Below are 17,410 nucleotides of genomic sequence, written 5' to 3'. Positions count from 1 at the left end.
TTTGTTTTGTTTTTCCTAGTCCTAGTTTGCATTCAAACTAAGACTCCCTTTGGCCTCCATAAATGCAAGATGATGTCTGATCTGTCTCCACATCTTAACTTAATACTTATTATTCTGTAGATGTTGCCCTTAAGTCATAAATGTGTGTGTGGTTTTTTTTCAAGTGGTTGACCTGAATGGAATAATTATAAAAGTACAATGCTTTCAATTGGTTAATACTACACATATGAAACCCACCTACTTATCCCCAAGGAAGACAAGAGTTGACCGGGTTATTAACAGAAAGTGTGGAGATGCAACAGGCCAGCGTTTTTCATATTCAGCACACCATGCAGACAGTAAAGCATCTGTCACTCACTCTGTTTTGTTAAACACAGCATTGTATATCAGGAAAAGTGTGACCACGGTTTTGTTTTGATTCGCTTATATTTTTTTTTCTTTTGTTATATTTAATCTTTAGAGCTTTCCTTTGAATTTTTTCTACTTCTTGCGGGTTCAGGAATTTCTGTTTTCTTTTGTACTCCAAGGCCTTTCCTGGATCCTTTTTAAGTTTTATCTTTTTAACTGACCCCTGACAGTTGCACGTTTGTCTAGGGCATGGCATGCTCTGGCTGTGCATGTATACAATGCATAATAATGATATCTAATCAATCATCATTTTCAGTATCTTAGGCATTTATTATCTCTTTGGGTCGGGAGCACCCGGTACCCTCTTGGAGCATTTTACAAATATACAGTGAGGTGTTATTAACCAGAACCACCTGCTGCACAGCAGAACACTGAAGTTAGCGTGGCCCAGCCAACTGCAGTGTGGCACTCGCTATATTTTCCCTTCCTGTCTCCTTCCATAGGTCAGCTTCTCAGCTTCCGCTGATCGATGCCCGTCTTTGAGCGCCTGTGCCGAGTCCTTTACCTTAACTCCGGGATTACCTTTGTTGTAAAGAACAGAGTTTCATTCTTTTATGATTTTTTCCCTTTAGTGAGCTGGAATTGTGTTACAGGATGCTAGAATCATAAGGTGTCATAGAAGATCTAGTCCAAACTCCCCTCTTCTAGGCAGAGTTAGGTCTCCAAAGATTTTCTGCTTTATTTTTCTAACGTTTGTTGAACTAACTCTAGGTTGAATCATCAAAATAGTCTAATAAAATAATAATAATAATAATAATAATAATCAGATCCCTTAACTAAAATGTCAATAATGAATAAAGCATTAAAAAGACAAACAGAATGACTGTTATATAGAAATGCATAATGAATACTAATATTAGTGGCAAAAAAAAAAAAAACCCAACAACAACAACAGATGGAGATGGCCCAGACTGTCTTGGGGGCCGTCGTTCCTGCTCGGGGTTGGGGTAGACTCTAGACCATTTCTCAGCTCCTGCGGATGGCGCAGCACAGGATCATGCTGAAAATCATGCCGAAGATAATCATCACGGCGATGCCAATGCCCACTACTCCAATGATGTGGAACTTGCTGTTGAAGACCTCATCAATGGCTTCCGGGCAGGACTTAACCTGGAAGGTTTCCAGAATCTGCTTTTTGGGGCAGATGTCCGAGATAAACTGCTCCACACCACCAGCTATGCCACAGCAGTTCAACGCCAGATGGATGGCTTTGAGTGTTTCCCGCTGGGGCTCATCCTTGTTCCTTAACTTTTGGTAGGTGTCCATGTAAAACTTCTGGACTTCTTTAATCACCTCATCCTTGTGGGTAGAGCCCCAGATGGCTGCGGCTATCTCGATGGCGAATATCACCACGAGGAATCCGAAGAACAATCCCAGCATGCACCGGGACTCTTGTTCAGCTCCACAGCTGCCCAGGAGACCAACCAGCATCGTGAGGGCCCCAGCTCCAATCAGAATGTACACGCCTGTGTAGAAGCCGGAATGGTTAGTTTCTTGCTCGAAGATGCTCTTGGTCTGGGAGTCGAATCGGAGCCATAGTCCCATGGCAAGCACTGCAATACCGGCGAGCCAGAAGATGAAGTTAAATCCGAAGAGCAGGTATCTGATGTACTCGTTGCCTCCTTTGACCGGCATGGTACAAGCTGGACTTGTGTGGGACAAGAGGCACGTACAACTGGGACCGAAGGGACTCCCCCACCGACTGAGACGCGCTGCCTCAACCTCACATTTTAAAGATTTGCCTTTGCTAATTGTTGCCACAGTAATATTTATTGAGTCACATTGCTATATAGAGCTCAATTGTTTGAATACTGTATAGGTTACAGCTTGTCTGTTGTTGGATACTTGATCTCTTTACTGCTTCTTATCTAGGTCCTGCCTCTCAGACTTCTCCAAGGGCTTTAACGACAGTCTCCAGCCCCTCCACATAGGAGAGTAACCAGGCCCACCCTACAGAAACAAACAAACAAACAAACAAGATCAGGCAGCAAAATCCCTTCAATCCCAGGTCACCTTGGAAAGTTCTGCCCCCTGCCCCCAAGAAATCCTTATAAAGCTCAACTCCTACTCAGGTTATTTCTGGTGTGGGGTCTGATGTGCGAGGAAGGTAATGAGATGTCCTACGAGTTCCCTGTGGCACACGGGTGCATAGCCTCCCTGTGTCGTCATCGTTGTCGTCGTCGTCGTGGTGTCTCGTCGTCGGTGTCGTCATCGTGGTCTCTCTCTCTCTGATTTTTTTTTTTTTGAGAGAGGGGCTCTCTCTGTAGCTCTGGCTGTCACTTTGTAGACCAGGCTTGACTCAAACTCACAGAAAAATACCATTTGCCTACCCTTGTTGTATCATTCAGAATTGTTATCTCTTTCTCATTTTTCGTCTTTGCTTTTCTTCTTTCCGTTTTATTCCCCACCCGCTCCTGGGGAATCCAGGACGCGTGCCCACTAAGCACCCACTCTACCCCTGAGCCTCTCTCCGCAGAGCAGATCTCTGGGGCTCTTTCTGTAGCCTGCGTTCTCACCTTTCCTGTTAATCCCCACCAACCACTCTTCCCTTCACTGCCTCCAGAGTTTCACTTTGTCCAGAAGGTCCTAGAAGTGTACCATAAGGAGAGAGCCTGTGAGATCGGCTTCTTTCACTTAAGTGATAATAAGTGCTTCAAGTTTCATCATATCTTTTATATCTTTTTTGGGGGGGATGGGGATAGGTGAGTGGGTGGGTTTCAAGACAGGGTTTCTCTGTGTAGCCCTGGCTGTCCTGGAACTCTCAGTAAATCAGGCCAGCCTTCAACTCAGAGACCTGCCTGTCTTTGCCTCCCAAGTGTTGGGATTAAAGGTGTGTTACCCCCACCTCCCGCCCAGCTTATGTCTTTTATATACTGACAGCATTTTTTAGAGTTAAATAATATTCCACTGTCTGCATGTCCATTATCCGTTTGTTTACTAAAGGACAGCTTGCTTATTTGGAGAGTAATAATTAAAGCTGCTATAAACAACTGTGTGCAGGTTTTCTGCTGGACATATATTTTTGCCTATCTTAGGTAGATAACAAAGTGTCACAAATACTCAATAATAAGGTGAGAGTGTTTTAGTTGTTTTAGGATTTTTTTATTGTTGTGAAGAGACGCCACGATTATGGCAACACACTTAATTGGGGCTGGCTTAGAGTTCAGAGGTTTAGTCCGTGGCCATTGTGGCAGGCAGACATGGGGCTGGAGAGCGAGCTGAGAGCGCTACATCTTGATCCACAGGTAGTGAGGAGAGGTTGTGGGACACAGTGAGCACAGTTTGAGCATATAAAGAGACCTCAAAGCCCGCCCCCGTAGTGACATGCATCTTCTAACGAAGCCACACCTACCCCAATAAAACCGCACCTCCCACGAGTGCCACTTTTAGAAGAAGGTCGGCCTCGTACATGAACAGGAGATATCCAATCTGAAAAGTAGTCCTGGAACAGAATTAAACTGCAGAGAAAAGTGAGTCGAGCCTGCCAGCAACTCGATTTTCTAAATTGAAAAATCTAGTGTCTTTAACATTAAAATTCTAATAAAAATGAGTTGGGCGTGGTGGCACATGCCTTTAATGCCACACAGGACGCAGAGGCAGGTGGATTTCTGTGAGTTTGAGGCCAGACTGGTCTACAGAGCAAGTTCCAGGACAGCCAAAGCTACACAGAGAAACTGTATATAACCAAACAAAACAAAAATCCGAAAAAGAAATAAGTTTAAGCGTAACATGAAGGGTACTATTGAAGGTACTAATAGTACTATTAAGGGCACTATTGAAGATGTGGGGTAACAACTGAATGCGTAAGTGAAAATATCTGTTAAGCAGCTGAAAATGTCTGTGCAGAATTTGGAAGGGGAAGAGAAGACAACGCTGGGCGTGTAGACATAGTCTAAGCCATGGTGAAGAGTATTGATAAGGTGGAGGATGCCTGAACATTTACTATGTGCCGGAACTATTACAAGTATGTTACGTATATCAATTCATTTAGTCTCTGCAACCCAATGGACAAGGTAACGGCAGTTTCATTTTATAGACGAGAAAACAGAGGCACACGAAGATTCACTTTCTTGCCAAGTTGACATAGTTAGTGATGGAATCAAGAGGAAATTAGGCAGGTAAGGACAGAGCATCTGTAGGTAACAATATTAATGGGAAGAGGATGCAGAGACCCTGGGGTCAACAGTCAAGGAGCTGGGGAGAGAGACAGAAGAAAGTCATTGTTGCCAAATTTGAGTTAGTTTAGTAGGAAAGTACTGCAGGTATGTGGTACTACAGAGGTAGAGCCCCCTTCCCTCCGCCCTTGCAATCTGGCTTATAGTTTAGCTGAGAATAAAACCTCTTCCGTCCAAGTTCACTGCTTCAAGAAAAGGAAGTAAAACTTTTAAACTTTTTCTAAAAATAAAGAGTAAAAAAAAATCAGTTATTGCTCTTTGGTCACTTCTCTGTAGACCAGGCTGGCTTCGAACTCAGAAGTCCGCCTGCCTCTGCCTCCCAGAGTGCTGGGATTACAGGTGTGCGCCACCACCGCCCGGCTTCTTTGGTCACTTCTAACAGCGTGACTAAAAGTGAATATCCCTCTCTAGACAATTGAGTTACATGTAGGTATGGGAAGGTGGTAGAAAAACACAGGACCCAACGGGCAAGAGTATGCAGAACACACAAGCTCACAGGAGGAAGTCCTGGGAGATTCCTGGTTCTGCTCATGCCCCAAGCTTCAGCAACCTCCACTGGTGACTGATTAACATGAGTGGGAGTGGGTGACCAGGTAGCTATTCACCTGCACCTGGAGCCTTCCCCAAGGCTCTGTCTGCTGAACGCCGCCCTGTTCTTCTATGGATAGGCTGTCTATTGTTTGTCACAAAGCTGACATTTCAAGATGTCTTCAGCTCTGGCATAAGTAGCATGCCCAAACAGGCATGACCTAAAAGGGGCTTGAGTTGTGGGCTGAAGAAAACAGGCATAGTTCTGACCACAAAAACAGAAGAGAAGCTCTAAGTCTGTCTTTTGTCTTTCATCCACTAATTATTCCCACTGACATTTACTGACCGTCTACAGTATTCTAGATGCTGTTATCGTTGTTGTTGACATAACAAATTCAGTCAAGCCCGATCTTCATCCTCATGGAGTTTATAATCTACTTGTGGAGATAAACAGAAAAGAGCAAACATCAAATTAACTACTACAAAGCTGTAACCTGTGATAAGGAAACAAAGATGGAGATGGGAAAAAAAAAGATGTGATTGTGAGAGACTTAGAAAAGGCCACGGAAGAGGCTGCTGAAACTCCAATCTCACGCATGCTGTGCAGTCGCAAGCATGAACCATATTTCCCCTTTCCCTTGTGGTTAGCTGAAGCCCATGATTACTTCTGCCCAGCTGCTGCTGTCTGAGGAGGGCACTTCCCTAATAGAAGCCTATAATATTTGGCATGATTTTGGCAGCCAGTGACAGGCAGCATAGACACTGATCAGAGAGGTTAGACAGTTGACAATCATGTTATGGGGTGATTAGTAAAACTGACTTTCATTATGAAACGGAACAAATTATTATTGTTATTTTTTAAAGATTTATTTATTTATTATATGTAAGTACACTGTAGCTGTCTTCAGACACCCCAGAAGAGGGCAGATCTCATTACAGATGGTTGTGAGCCACCATGTGGTTGCTGGGATTTGAACTCAAGATCTTTGAAGAGCAGTCAGTGCTCTAAACTGCTGAGCCATCTCTCCAGCCCGGAACAAAATACTATGTAACTAAGAAAAAAAATGTGGCTTTTGGTGGTGGAGGAGAGTAGAGCCTTCCTAGTGTGCATTTGCTGCTATTGATTAGGATTTGGCAAGGTGACAGAGAATTGGCTACTGTGTGAACAAGAAAGGAACAGATCTAGTTCAGAAACTGGAGCTTCGCAAAATTACAAATCCTTATAGGCTTTATAGACTCCAAACAGAAAGGCAGGGATTAAATAATACTGAAAGACAAATCCCATTAGAGTAACTGTGGATAAGGTCAAATGCAAAGTGTGGCCTGTAGACTTATTGGTAATGTTGCTCAATAAATAAGGCACTTCAGAATGACAGTATTAAAGTATCCTACTAGATAAGTAGTCCGGGCACAGATAAAATTAGGTGTGGCTCTTCCAACAGAGAATCACAGATCATGTAGGCTCAAGTTACTTGTAATAGTAGAGGGGGCGAGTGGGGGTGATATGGGTCCAAAATCAAAAGAATCTAATGGATTTGAGAAACAACTTTCCAAACAAATGTAAACATTAACAGGAATACTTGACCAGAATCAAAGATACTTATTGAATTTTAGGAGGGATTTAAGGTTACAAAACCACAATCTCAAGTAGGCATATGTTCCTTTAGCATTACACAAATAAAACACAGACCAAGATAACTGCTTAGTAGCCCAGAATGCCTATGCCTTAGTATGTAGTGGAGGAGAAGACCCTCAAGAAACTGGAAGACACAGAGTCAAGGAATGTTTGTGCTCATCTCAGGACTGCATAGGACATACTGTACTTACACACGGCTTCCTTCTTCTCCATTTAGGATGGAGAACTTCTGCGGATGTCATGGCTGTCGTTACTGTATACATTTTGCAGAGAACAGATTGATCTATGATTACCAGTTTGCAGGTATGTACATCAAAAGGAGCCACGGAAAGACGTGACATGATATTGGGGTGACCGCACACTATCTGAAGACTCGGAGCTGTGAGCACCACACTATGACCAATTGCAATCTTGTTGTCTAGGGGAGGAAATGCGTGAAACAGAAATGAGACACTGGAACCAACACCCGAGATCCCTTTCCTTCCTGAGGATTGCACACCCTTGTGCTTCTGCAGTAAGGTGGATCACAGGCTGTGCTGAAGCATTCCATGGCTGCTGGGAGACCAGAACTCTCTCTACCATGGCCATCATGGAGGACGTCACAAGTAATTGACAAGATGGCTAGGTTAAGAGGTGCCTTAGTATGGACTACTTATGGGCACATCTGTGACGTCGTTTCTGGTGAAGACTGGCAAATAGGTAAGTGAACTGAATAGGAAAATCTTCCCCAAACATAAGTGGCCCCATCCAATAGACTGGGATCCCAGAAAGAAATGAAAAGGTTCAAGAGGGAACCTAGCCAGTCTGCACCCTCAGCACCCCTGGGGTGGTACGCTATTGCAGCTGCTACAGCCTTTATAGGGTAAAAGTTCCAAACCTGCTTTCAGGTTTGAAAAGCCACCAAATCCATGAGCACAACCCTCCACTGATTCTTGGGCATGAGAACCCAACAATTCTTGAGCATGAAACTCCATCACTTTCTAAGCACAGAACTCCATGAATTCCTGAGCTCAAAATCCCTGGGCTTGGCTTGAAATCTCATCAATGGGAATCTCCACCCTGGAAAACTCCTCCCCCAAGAAGCCCTAAATAATATCCACCTCCCACTCAGTTCTCTGCTTTTTCTCTCCTGAGCAGAGGTGGCCATACTCCTGGGTTTTCCCCTCCCGATAAATCTCTTGAGTGAGGTTTGTTGTGTGGTGTGACTCTGTTGGTATTGCTTGGCAATGGAGACCTTTCCTTCAGAACTGTAGCACTTGCACTGGGAAAACATTTTCCCCCCAAGGTTGCAACACTCACAGCCTGTGGATACCAGTCCTACATTCTTCAGCTTTGGACACAGTCTTTGACCAACAGCTCTTTGTGGGTGGTGGGGACAGTTAGGCCTTTGGCATCAGGCTAGGCTGCATCATTGGTCTTTCTTACATAGAGTCTTTTAGACTTCTCTGATTGGGTAGTTCCTCATTTCTCCATCTCTCCACTCCACAGATGGGCATTGTGGCATCAATCAGTCTCCGATTCTGTAAGCCAACCTAACAAGTGTGTGTGTGCGCGCGCGCGCACGCACACACACACACACACACACACACACACACACACACACACACAGAGGCATAAGCACACCCACAGAAGATAATTGAACTAGTTGGGATGGGTATCTTGTCTAAATTCAGAAGCCTTTTCTAATTACATTGGATTTGCTCTGGTTAGAACTTGGGTGGCAAAAATTCAAGACGAAATAAGCCTTAGTCAAGAGTCTGGAAAACTGTGCTTTTGTTAGATTTTTAGTTATGGAAAACTGAAATAAAGCTACCAGCCCCAAAGGCTGCAAACACAGGGAGGTTCTTTCTTGACGGAATATGAAAATCGTGGGTGAGGAAGAAAACTTGAGAGGGTTGAAGATGAAGAGTCATCTAGCAATGAGAAGAAAATTAGCCACGACCCACAGAAAGGAAGATGTTTTGAAAGACACAGAGCAATGGACATCCTGATGTGGGCTTGGCCTCTAACCATACGTGGAAAGGGGCTTGCATAGGCCTCAAGCTTTTGTGGGAGGCACTATGGTGGTCACTGGTGTGGAGAGCAAGGGAGGCACGTGGCCTAAGAAAAGAATAAATGTTTCTTGACCCATGTCAAAATTTTTCTTTGTAGTGTATGCTGGGTTTTTCGTTGTTGTTGTTGTTGTTGTTGTTGTTTTTGTTTTTTTGTTTTTTTTTTTTGAGACAGGGTTTCTCTGTGTAGCCCTGGCTGTCCTGGAACTCACTCTGTAGACCAGGCTGGTCTCGAACTCAGAAAGCCGCCTGCCTCTGCCTCCCAAGTGCTGGGATTAAAGGCGTGCGCCCTGCTGTGTATGCTGTTTTTATGTATCATATGTAACAAAGCCAGCCTAGTGGATGGAAGATAATTTATTGTGAAATCTCTGCCACCTCAGTGTCTGCTGCTTCCCCTTAGGGCACCCAGGCTCCTGGGCTGTAAGGGAGGAAAGGTTGCTTAGCTAAGGCAAGTGCAAAATAGGATCTCAGGCTGCAGTGCGTATGTGAGAAACAGCCTTTTAGGGAGACAGTTTCAGTGGGACAGCTCATTTAATTGTGGGGGAACAAAGGCTATTATTCGAACCTTTGGGGAGTTGGATAGAGGCTTTCTGGGTGATTGTTCCTTATTGGCCAGGGTCAGGGTGCTGGGAATGCCTTATTTGCATGAAGATGAATTCCGGGTGCTTGCTGGACATGACCTTATGAGGAGAGAGGAAGTTTAACCTGGCCACTTCAAGGGTGGCAGAGGTGTAGGGTGGAAGGCTACACACACTTGGACATGCAGGTCTAGGGCAGGGGCCAGAGCAGTCCTACCCCTGCTGGTCTCAAAATGAGCTTTTGGGGGTTGGGACATACCTCAGCCTCTCTTGCGCGGGGCTGTTTGCCCTGGTTGCATGGTTCCGTGGCTCCACAAACTGCCCACTCAGGCTCTGCCCTCCTTGTGTTGGGCTAAGGGCCATATGAATTATCAAGTGCCTGTGCATATTTCTGGGCCTAAAACCGTGAACACATTACATAATTCGCAATGAAGTTAACTGTTGTATATTCTCAGAGATAAGGAGGAGGAAGTAGTTGTAACCTGTCAAACTGATCACTCTTTCTGCCACGTGCAGGCACCAAATGCAGCTTTCTCGTCAGCTGCCCAACTCACAGGATGCCCGAGTTCAAAGCTAGTGCCCTTTCTAGCGTTCTTCACTTCATTTGGGAGCTGTGAAATAGAGTTCAGTGTCACAGCCTGGCTTAGAGTTTGTATCAGAAGAACTACCAGGAGAAGAATGAAAACAGGAAGACAGGTTAGATGTAGATTCCACTTAAAAATCTGTTTGGTTTAACTAGCATTCTTATGTTTTGCCTTCCTTCAACGGAAAGTGACTTCTTACAATGTAGCCAGTTGACCGTGGTCAGGAAAGCTTCTGAATTTCCCTCTTTTGTAGCAGCCCTAATTGCTAATTCTGTTTTGGTTTCTGTTACTGCTGTCGGTTTTGTTTTGGAACAGGTTTGGTCTCACTGTATAGTTTTGGCTGCCCTGGAATATAGACCAGGCTAGCTTCGAACTCACAGAGAATCTACCTGTCTCTGCCTCCCCAGTGCCAGGATTAAAGACATCACTCTCAGTTTTACTGTGGTTTAGCTTATGAAAGAAAAATGAAGTTTTCCTGTTTCCTGTAAATGTTGTGGTTTTTGTGACTGGGGTAGGGGGTGGGGGTTGGCTTAGGAATTAGGGCTGCTACAAAAGAGGGAAATTCAGAAGTTTTCCCGAGCTTGGTCAACTGGCTACATTGTAAGAGGTCACTTTTGGTTGGAGGCAAGCAAAGCAACAGAACCAGAGTTTTCTTGGAAGCGGTCCCAGCACCGAGGGAGCATTGTGACCGGGACCTCAGCCTTCTGCTCTGTCCCCGGAAGGCTGGCTAGGGGCTGAAAGAGAGAATGAAAAAGTGACAGGCATGCAGACACAATAAAGCTAGGATCAGGTAGGTAGGTCTCACCTTAGCCTGTCTACTAGGTACAGCACGGAGAAGGGATTAGAATGGGAAGCCATCTCTGGAGGCCAGAAGTGACAGCCTATAAACTTCCAGGAGAAGGCTGCAGTTGCTACTTTCGCATGCACTGATCAACTGTTTATAAACATCCTCCGACCCCCAAGGACAGCTTTGCTGTTTCTTTTGACCCTGAGCCGATGGGTTATGGTTCCTGCAAATTTACATGAAATTGGTCTCATTGGCTGCCCATGTCAAGATACGCAGTCACTCAGATCTTTTCTCACGCAGGACTCTTTGGGCTCCCTACAGGCTTGGGATGTGGAGTGGGTCTTGGAAGGTCAAACATCCTAGGGACTTGTTTTGTGGGCCTACGCCCGGACCTGTGTGATTGAAAAAATAGAAAGTGAAACCCGGAAAGGACTAAAAAGCCTTCTTCCCTTTTTAAAAAGTTGCTTCAAAGCCGGGTGTAAAGTCCCACACACCATTCACTCAACCTTCCCGAGAAGCAGAGCAGTCTGCGGGGCGCCCAGGGAGAGCAGAACCCATGGAGAAGTTCAAGGCAGTGCTGGACCTGCAGAGCAAGCACCGCAGCGCCCTCGGCTATGGCCTGGTGACCCTGCTGACGGCTGGTGGGGAGAAGATCTTCTCCGCAGTGGTGTTCCAGTGTCCCTGCACTGCCACCTGGAACCTGCCCTATGGCCTGGTGTTCCTGCTGGTGCCTGCGCTCGCCCTTTTCCTCCTGGGATACGCGCTGAGCGCGCGCACATGGCGCCTGCTTACAGGCTGCTGCTCCCGGAGTGCGAACTCCAGTTCGGGGTTGCACAGCACGTTGGTGTGCGCTCAGCTCAGCGCGACCGCGGCGCTCGCGCCCCTCACCTGGGTGGCCGTGGCGCTGCTCGGGGGCTCTTTCTACCAATGTGCTGTCAGCGGGAGCCCGCGCTTGGCGCCATACCTGTGCAAGAACCGCGAACCCAGCTGCATTGCCAAGCTACCGCAGGTTCCTTGCAACAAGCAGGAGGCGGAAATGCAGGAGATCCTAAGTCAGCTCAAGGCTCAGTCTCAGGTCAGGCTCTGGGAGGGACTGGGAGGCTCAGAGGGGCGAGGAAGAAGTCAGTTACTTTTCTCTAGGCCAGGGACTGACTATTTAAATAGAGAATGTTCTCGCCGTAGGAGCTAGAAGTACCATTTATATTATTATATTATTATTATTATTTATATTATTATATTATTCTTTAGTGTTTCCTTCCACCGTGTAGCAAAGCTTCAGGCCAGGTGGATTTGTACACCCTGGGAAAACTAGAAGCATTATTACATTAGAACCCGTCTTGCCAGCCCCAAATCCACCACCCACACATTTAGAAAGCTCCAGGGGCTCAGGGGGAGGGGGTGTTCTTTACAATAAGTGCCCTTTGCTCTGGATCAGTAGAAGCCCCACATTTTCAGTTACAGAGGAGTAATACATGAGCTCCTTTTTTGATACTTGACATGACTTGGACTATTAGACTATTGTTGACTTTCTAAGACAGCAGTAAGGTTGTTGCAGTGTGTGTGCATGTGTGTGTGTGTGTGTGTGTTGGGGGCAGTTATTACTACTAACAGTTCTTATTCTAAAGGGCTTAAGACAAGACGTGTTCACTATCGAAGCTGGTAAATAATTTAGTAAATACTTTATCTCAGGCTTTTAAAATTTTCTAATGTCAAAAGTCACTAAATCGCCATTCTGTTGTGTTTCCTGTAGGTACTCGGTTGGATTCTGATAGCTGTTGTCATTATCTTACTTATTGTTGTTAAGTCTGTGATCCGATGCATCTCTCCGGTTAGTTATCTGCAGTTAAAATTCTGGGAAATCTATATGGAAAAAGAGAAGGAGATTCTTCAAACTGAAGCTACAGAACATGCGACCCAGTTGGCAAAAGAGAATATCAGATGTTTCTTTAAGTGCTCGAAGCCGAAGGAATGCAACACCCCAAGCAATAAAGACTGGCAGCAGATCTCAGCATTGTACACGTTCAATCCCAAGAACCAGTTCTACAGCATGCTGCACAAGTATGTTAACAGAGAAGAGAAGAGCAGCAGTCTCCTCTCTGTGGAAGGAGATGCAGTGGTCCCTGTCCTTGGCTTTGTAGATGACGCCGCCATGGCCACTCACAGAGTATGATCTTGCACGAGAACAGAAAAAAAATGTTTTTTAATTGTTGCTTTTATATAAAAAATAAACATTGATATGTTCTATGGCTGTTCCTCCCAACTTGTGAGACTTTTAGTTCTGGAACTGTAACAAATGTTTAACCTTTCTATTATATTTTTTTCTATTAAGTTATTTATTTGCTTTGCATTCCAATTGCAACCCCCTCTTTCTGCCTAATCCTCCTGTCATATAGCCCCTCCTCCACCCTTCCCTCCCCTTCTCCTCTGAGAAGCGAGAGCCCCACCATCCACTGGATACCAACCTACCCTGGCATGTCAAGTCACTGCCAGACTAGGCATATCCTCTCCCATTGAAGGCAGACAAGACAGCCTAGTTAGGGAAACAGGATGTACAGGCAGGAAACAGAGTGAGGGACAGCCCCCACTCCAGTTACTGAAGGTGCCCTCATGAAGACCAAGCTGTACTTCTGCTATATATGGGGCGGGTGGGGGAGCAGGCTCGAGGCCCAGCCCATATATTCTCTTTGGTTGGTTGTTTAGGCTCTGGGCCCGCCCCAAGGGTCCAGGTTAGTTGACTCTATTGGTCTTCCTGTGGAGTCCCTATGCCCTTGGGTTCCTCAGTCTTTTTTTTTTTCCTTTTTTTTTATTCGATATAATTTTTTATTTACATTTCAAATGATTTCCCCTTTTCTAGCCCCCCCACTCCCCGAAAGTCTCATAAGCCCCTTTCTCTTTCCCTGTCCTCCCACCCACCCCTTCCCACTTCCCCGTTCTGGTTTTGCCGAATACTGCTTCACTGAGTCTTTCTAGAACAAGGGGCCATTCCTCCTTTCTTCTTGTACCTCATTTGATGTGTGGATTATGTTTTGGGTATTCCAGTTTTCTAGGTTAATATCCACTTATTAGTGAGTGCATACCATGATTCACCTTTTGAGTCTGGGTTACCTCACTTAGTATGATGTTCTCTAGCTCCATCCATTTGCCTAAGAATTTCATGAATTCATTGTTTCTAATGGCTGAATAGTACTCCATTGTGTAGATATACCACATTTTTTGCATCCACTCTTCTGTTGAGGGATACCTGGGTTCTCTCCAGCATCTTTCCAGCAATTATAAATAGGGCTGCTATGAACATAGTAGAGCAAGTATCCTTATTACATGGTGGGGAATCCTCTGGGTATATGCCCAGGAGTGGTACAGCAGGATCTTCTGGAAGTGAGGTGCCCAGTTTTCGGAGGAACCGCCAGACTGATTTCCAGAGTGGTTGCACCAATTTGCAACCCCACCAGCAGTGGAGGAGTGTTCCTCTTTCTCCACACCCTCTCCAACACCTGCTGTCTCCTGAATTTTTAATCTTAGCCATTCTGAATGGTGTAAGGTGAAATCTCAGGGTTGTTTTGATTTGCATTTTCCTAATGACTAATGAAGTTGAGCATTTTTTAAGATGCTTCTCTGCCATCCGAAGTTCTTCAGGTGAGAATTCTTTGTTTAACTCTGTACCCCATTTTTTAATAGGGTTGTTTGGTTTTCTGGAGTCTAACTTCTTGAGTTCTTTATATATATTGGATATTAGCCCTCTATCTGATGTAGGATTGGTGAAGATCTTTTCCCAATTTGTTGGTTGCCGATTTGTCCTCTTGATGGTGTCCTTTGCCTTACAGAAACTTTGTAATTTTATGAGGTCCCATTTGTCAATGGGTTCCTCAGTCTTTTCCCTAACTCTTCCACAAGACTCCTGGAGTTCTGGCTGATGTCTGGCTGTGGGTCTCTGCATCCCTTTCCATCAGCTGCTGGGTGGGGCCTCTCAGAGAATAGTTACACTAAGCTTCTGTCTGCAAGCATAACAGAGCATCATTAACAGTGTCAGGATTGGTTCTTGACCATGGGGATGGCTCTCAGGTTGAGCCAGTCATTGGTTGGCCGTTGGCTCAGACTGTTCCATCTTTATCTCGGCTTTTCTTGTGTGTGTTAGTTGGCGTCCATATCCCTCCATTGGGAGTTCTGTCTGGTTACACAGAGTGGCTGCTTCAGGATCTATATATCCCCCACTTCTAGGAGTCACCCTCATAGACTCTCTGGAGCCTCCCCCACCTCAATCAGGTCTCTGGCACATCTGATGACTAACTTATTTCCCCTTCTGATGAGATTCTATCATCTTCTTTTGGGCCCTTCTCATTATTTAACTTCTTTGGGTCTGTGGATATCCTGTACTTTATAGCCAATATCCACTTATAAATGAGTACATACCATATATGTCTATTTGGGTACGGATTACCTTGCTCAGGATGATATGTTCCAGGACAGTCAGAACCCCTGCCTCAAAAGAAAAACTAAGGTAACATACCTAGTCTTCATACATTCCCAAAAGGATGGGGAAGCAAGATAAAAACCATGTCTTCCAAATAATTAAAAAAGTAAAAATTATGGTTTGATTTAGATGAGGGGAGTTAGGGGGTTTGGTAGAATGTGTGAGAAGCTGGAGTGTCAAATTCCAAGTGAGCAGAACATTTCAACTAGGTGGCACAGTGTACAGATGGGGAGGTAGGGAGGGCCTTAGCACTGCTGAGGTTATAAAGACAACTGTGAAACAAGGAGAGGGCAGATTATACAGCACCTTGGTCTGGTTCCCTATCTTTGGTCCTGGGACCCTATCTGTCCTCCAACTCCCATGACCATGGGCCTAGGAGTTTCAAATGTACGCCTAAATTTTTTTCTACCTTACCTTAACTTTATTTTCTGCCTCCAATATGTATCTGTGTTTCAGCATCTTGCCAAATCCAATTGTTTAGGCAAAATCTGTATCCAGGACAGTTCCAGAGACGCTACTCATAGATGCTCCTGTCTATTCTCCCAGAAGCTTCTACTGGGCCTGTACTTTTCTAGCAGCAGATGGTCCCACAGATCCTGGTCAGCAATGAAACAGCCAACTCTGCAACGACTTCACTAGCATCCTAATTTTCTTAAGTTTCCCCAAAACAAAACTGTGCCCTGATGTCATCAGGAAGTAGTCATGGACAATTATGGCATCCCACATTCATTTATAATCAACAAAAGGCTGGGATGTTTGGTTTTGGACCGGGGACAAGGGACTGAGGCGCATATTTTTCATGTGACAGCAGCCCTGGCCTCCAGGTTCTCCCAGCATCCTTCAGTTCCTACCTGGCATATCCTGTCCCCAACCCTGAACTTTCCGGCCCAGGAGCCTGGCTGCCTTTCCTCCAGATGTTCCTTCCTATGTAATCATGTAATCTAGACACTTTGCTCTCTCTCTCTCTCTCTCTCTCGCTCTCTCTCTCTCTCTCTCTCTCTCTTTCTCTCTCTCCCTACCTCCCTCCTTTCTCTTGCCCTTTCTCTCTATTTCTTCCCCCTCCCCTCTTGTTTTCCCAATGGCAAGTCCCCTGGCCTCCTTCTTTGGAATGAACTTACCCACTGGAGAGCAGCTTCCCAATAAATCTGCCTTTAATATAATCTAATCTGGCTTGAATTGACTCATTGCATTGGTGGAGAAATAACATATCACTTGGGACCACAGTAAGGTTTGGTTTTCAGCCCATGTGGTGATTTGAATAGCTTGGCCCAGGGAGTGGCACTATTAGGAGGTGTGTCCTTGTTGGAGTAGGTGTGGCCATGTTGGAGGAAGTGTATTACTGTCGGGGAGGGCTTTGACATCATCTTCCTAGCTGCCTGAGAGTCGGTCTGCTTCTTGCTTCCTTTGAATGAAGATGTAGAACTCTCAGCTCCTCCAGCACCATGCCTGCCTGGATGCTGCTATGCTTCCTACCATGATAATGGATGGAACCTAAGCCAGCCCCATTTAAATGTTCTCCTTTCTAAGAGTTGCCACAGTCATAGTGCTTCAGCACAACAGTGGAAACCCTAACTAATACAGTCTATGCACCTATACATATAAAATAAGTATATATCTTTTCTAAAAAGAGAGAAAGGTTCGGTGGTAATGGTGCAGGCTTTTGTTTCATATACACCTATACACATATATACCATGTCTGCCCCTAGTTTATTAGCCAAAATGGAGGTAAGAGAGGCTAATTGTGTTGTCTCTGAAGTAGAGACAGAGAGGAGTGAATTTGAATTGGGTTATTGGTAAACAAAACAGGGAAACTGAGCTTTGGTCATAGGCATGGTGGGACTGTGGTTGACAGGATGTGAAACTCAGTGAATGCAGTGCAGACAGAATCCTGCTCCTTGAAACTTTAGAATCTTTAAAGAATGCTTTCCACTTCTGTCCATCCTTCCAATTTATGACTGCTTCCTGTATTTTTAAGAATGTGAAATCTCTAAAACAATTAGGCATTGATCAGATTTTGATCTCTTTCCTCCCTGCCAAGTCCTGTGTCAGCCTGTTTGGTCTTTATTGCATTGAATGGCTCTAGTCATCAAGGATGGACATCCTGTTGTGGAGGGTCACATTTAACAAGTATTTTGGCAGGAGAAACCACATGGTCAGCCCTTTTTCATTTCTAAAAGATGTGTTTTTGAAAACCA

General features: G+C 45.0%; 2 protein-coding genes and 1 long non-coding RNA gene across 3 annotated transcripts; 2 read left to right on the top strand and 1 right to left on the bottom strand.

Moving 5' to 3' along the window:
- Positions 1-1,166: 1,166 nt before the first annotated feature.
- LOC127669988 (CD9 antigen-like) lies at positions 1,167-4,847 on the bottom strand. The gene is made up of 2 exons (XM_052164274.1): positions 3,761-4,847; positions 1,167-2,358 (listed from the first exon to the last, which is right to left on the bottom strand). The coding sequence occupies exon 2, from the start codon at positions 2,041-2,043 to the stop codon at positions 1,375-1,377; it is 669 nt and encodes a 222-aa protein (XP_052020234.1). The 5' UTR covers positions 2,044-2,358; positions 3,761-4,847; the 3' UTR covers positions 1,167-1,374.
- LOC127669989 (uncharacterized) lies at positions 3,813-8,258 on the top strand. Its single transcript, XR_007974452.1, has 3 exons — positions 3,813-3,878; positions 6,965-7,050; positions 7,170-8,258. It is a non-coding gene; the product is annotated as an uncharacterized LOC127669989 (long non-coding RNA).
- A 2,783-nt stretch (positions 8,259-11,041) lies between these two features.
- Positions 11,042-13,007, top strand: Calhm6 (calcium homeostasis modulator family member 6). Its single transcript, XM_052164071.1, has 2 exons — positions 11,042-11,822; positions 12,498-13,007. The coding sequence occupies exons 1-2, from the start codon at positions 11,304-11,306 to the stop codon at positions 12,915-12,917; spliced, it is 939 nt and encodes a 312-aa protein (XP_052020031.1). The 5' UTR covers positions 11,042-11,303; the 3' UTR covers positions 12,918-13,007.
- Positions 13,008-17,410: the final 4,403 nt, after the last annotated feature.

This window comes from Apodemus sylvaticus, chromosome 19, assembly GCF_947179515.1.
Source record: "Apodemus sylvaticus chromosome 19, mApoSyl1.1, whole genome shotgun sequence".
Taxonomy (NCBI): domain Eukaryota; kingdom Metazoa; phylum Chordata; class Mammalia; order Rodentia; family Muridae; genus Apodemus; species Apodemus sylvaticus.
Note: the sequence above shows the minus strand (reverse complement) of the source record. Positions and strands in the feature narration are given on the sequence as shown.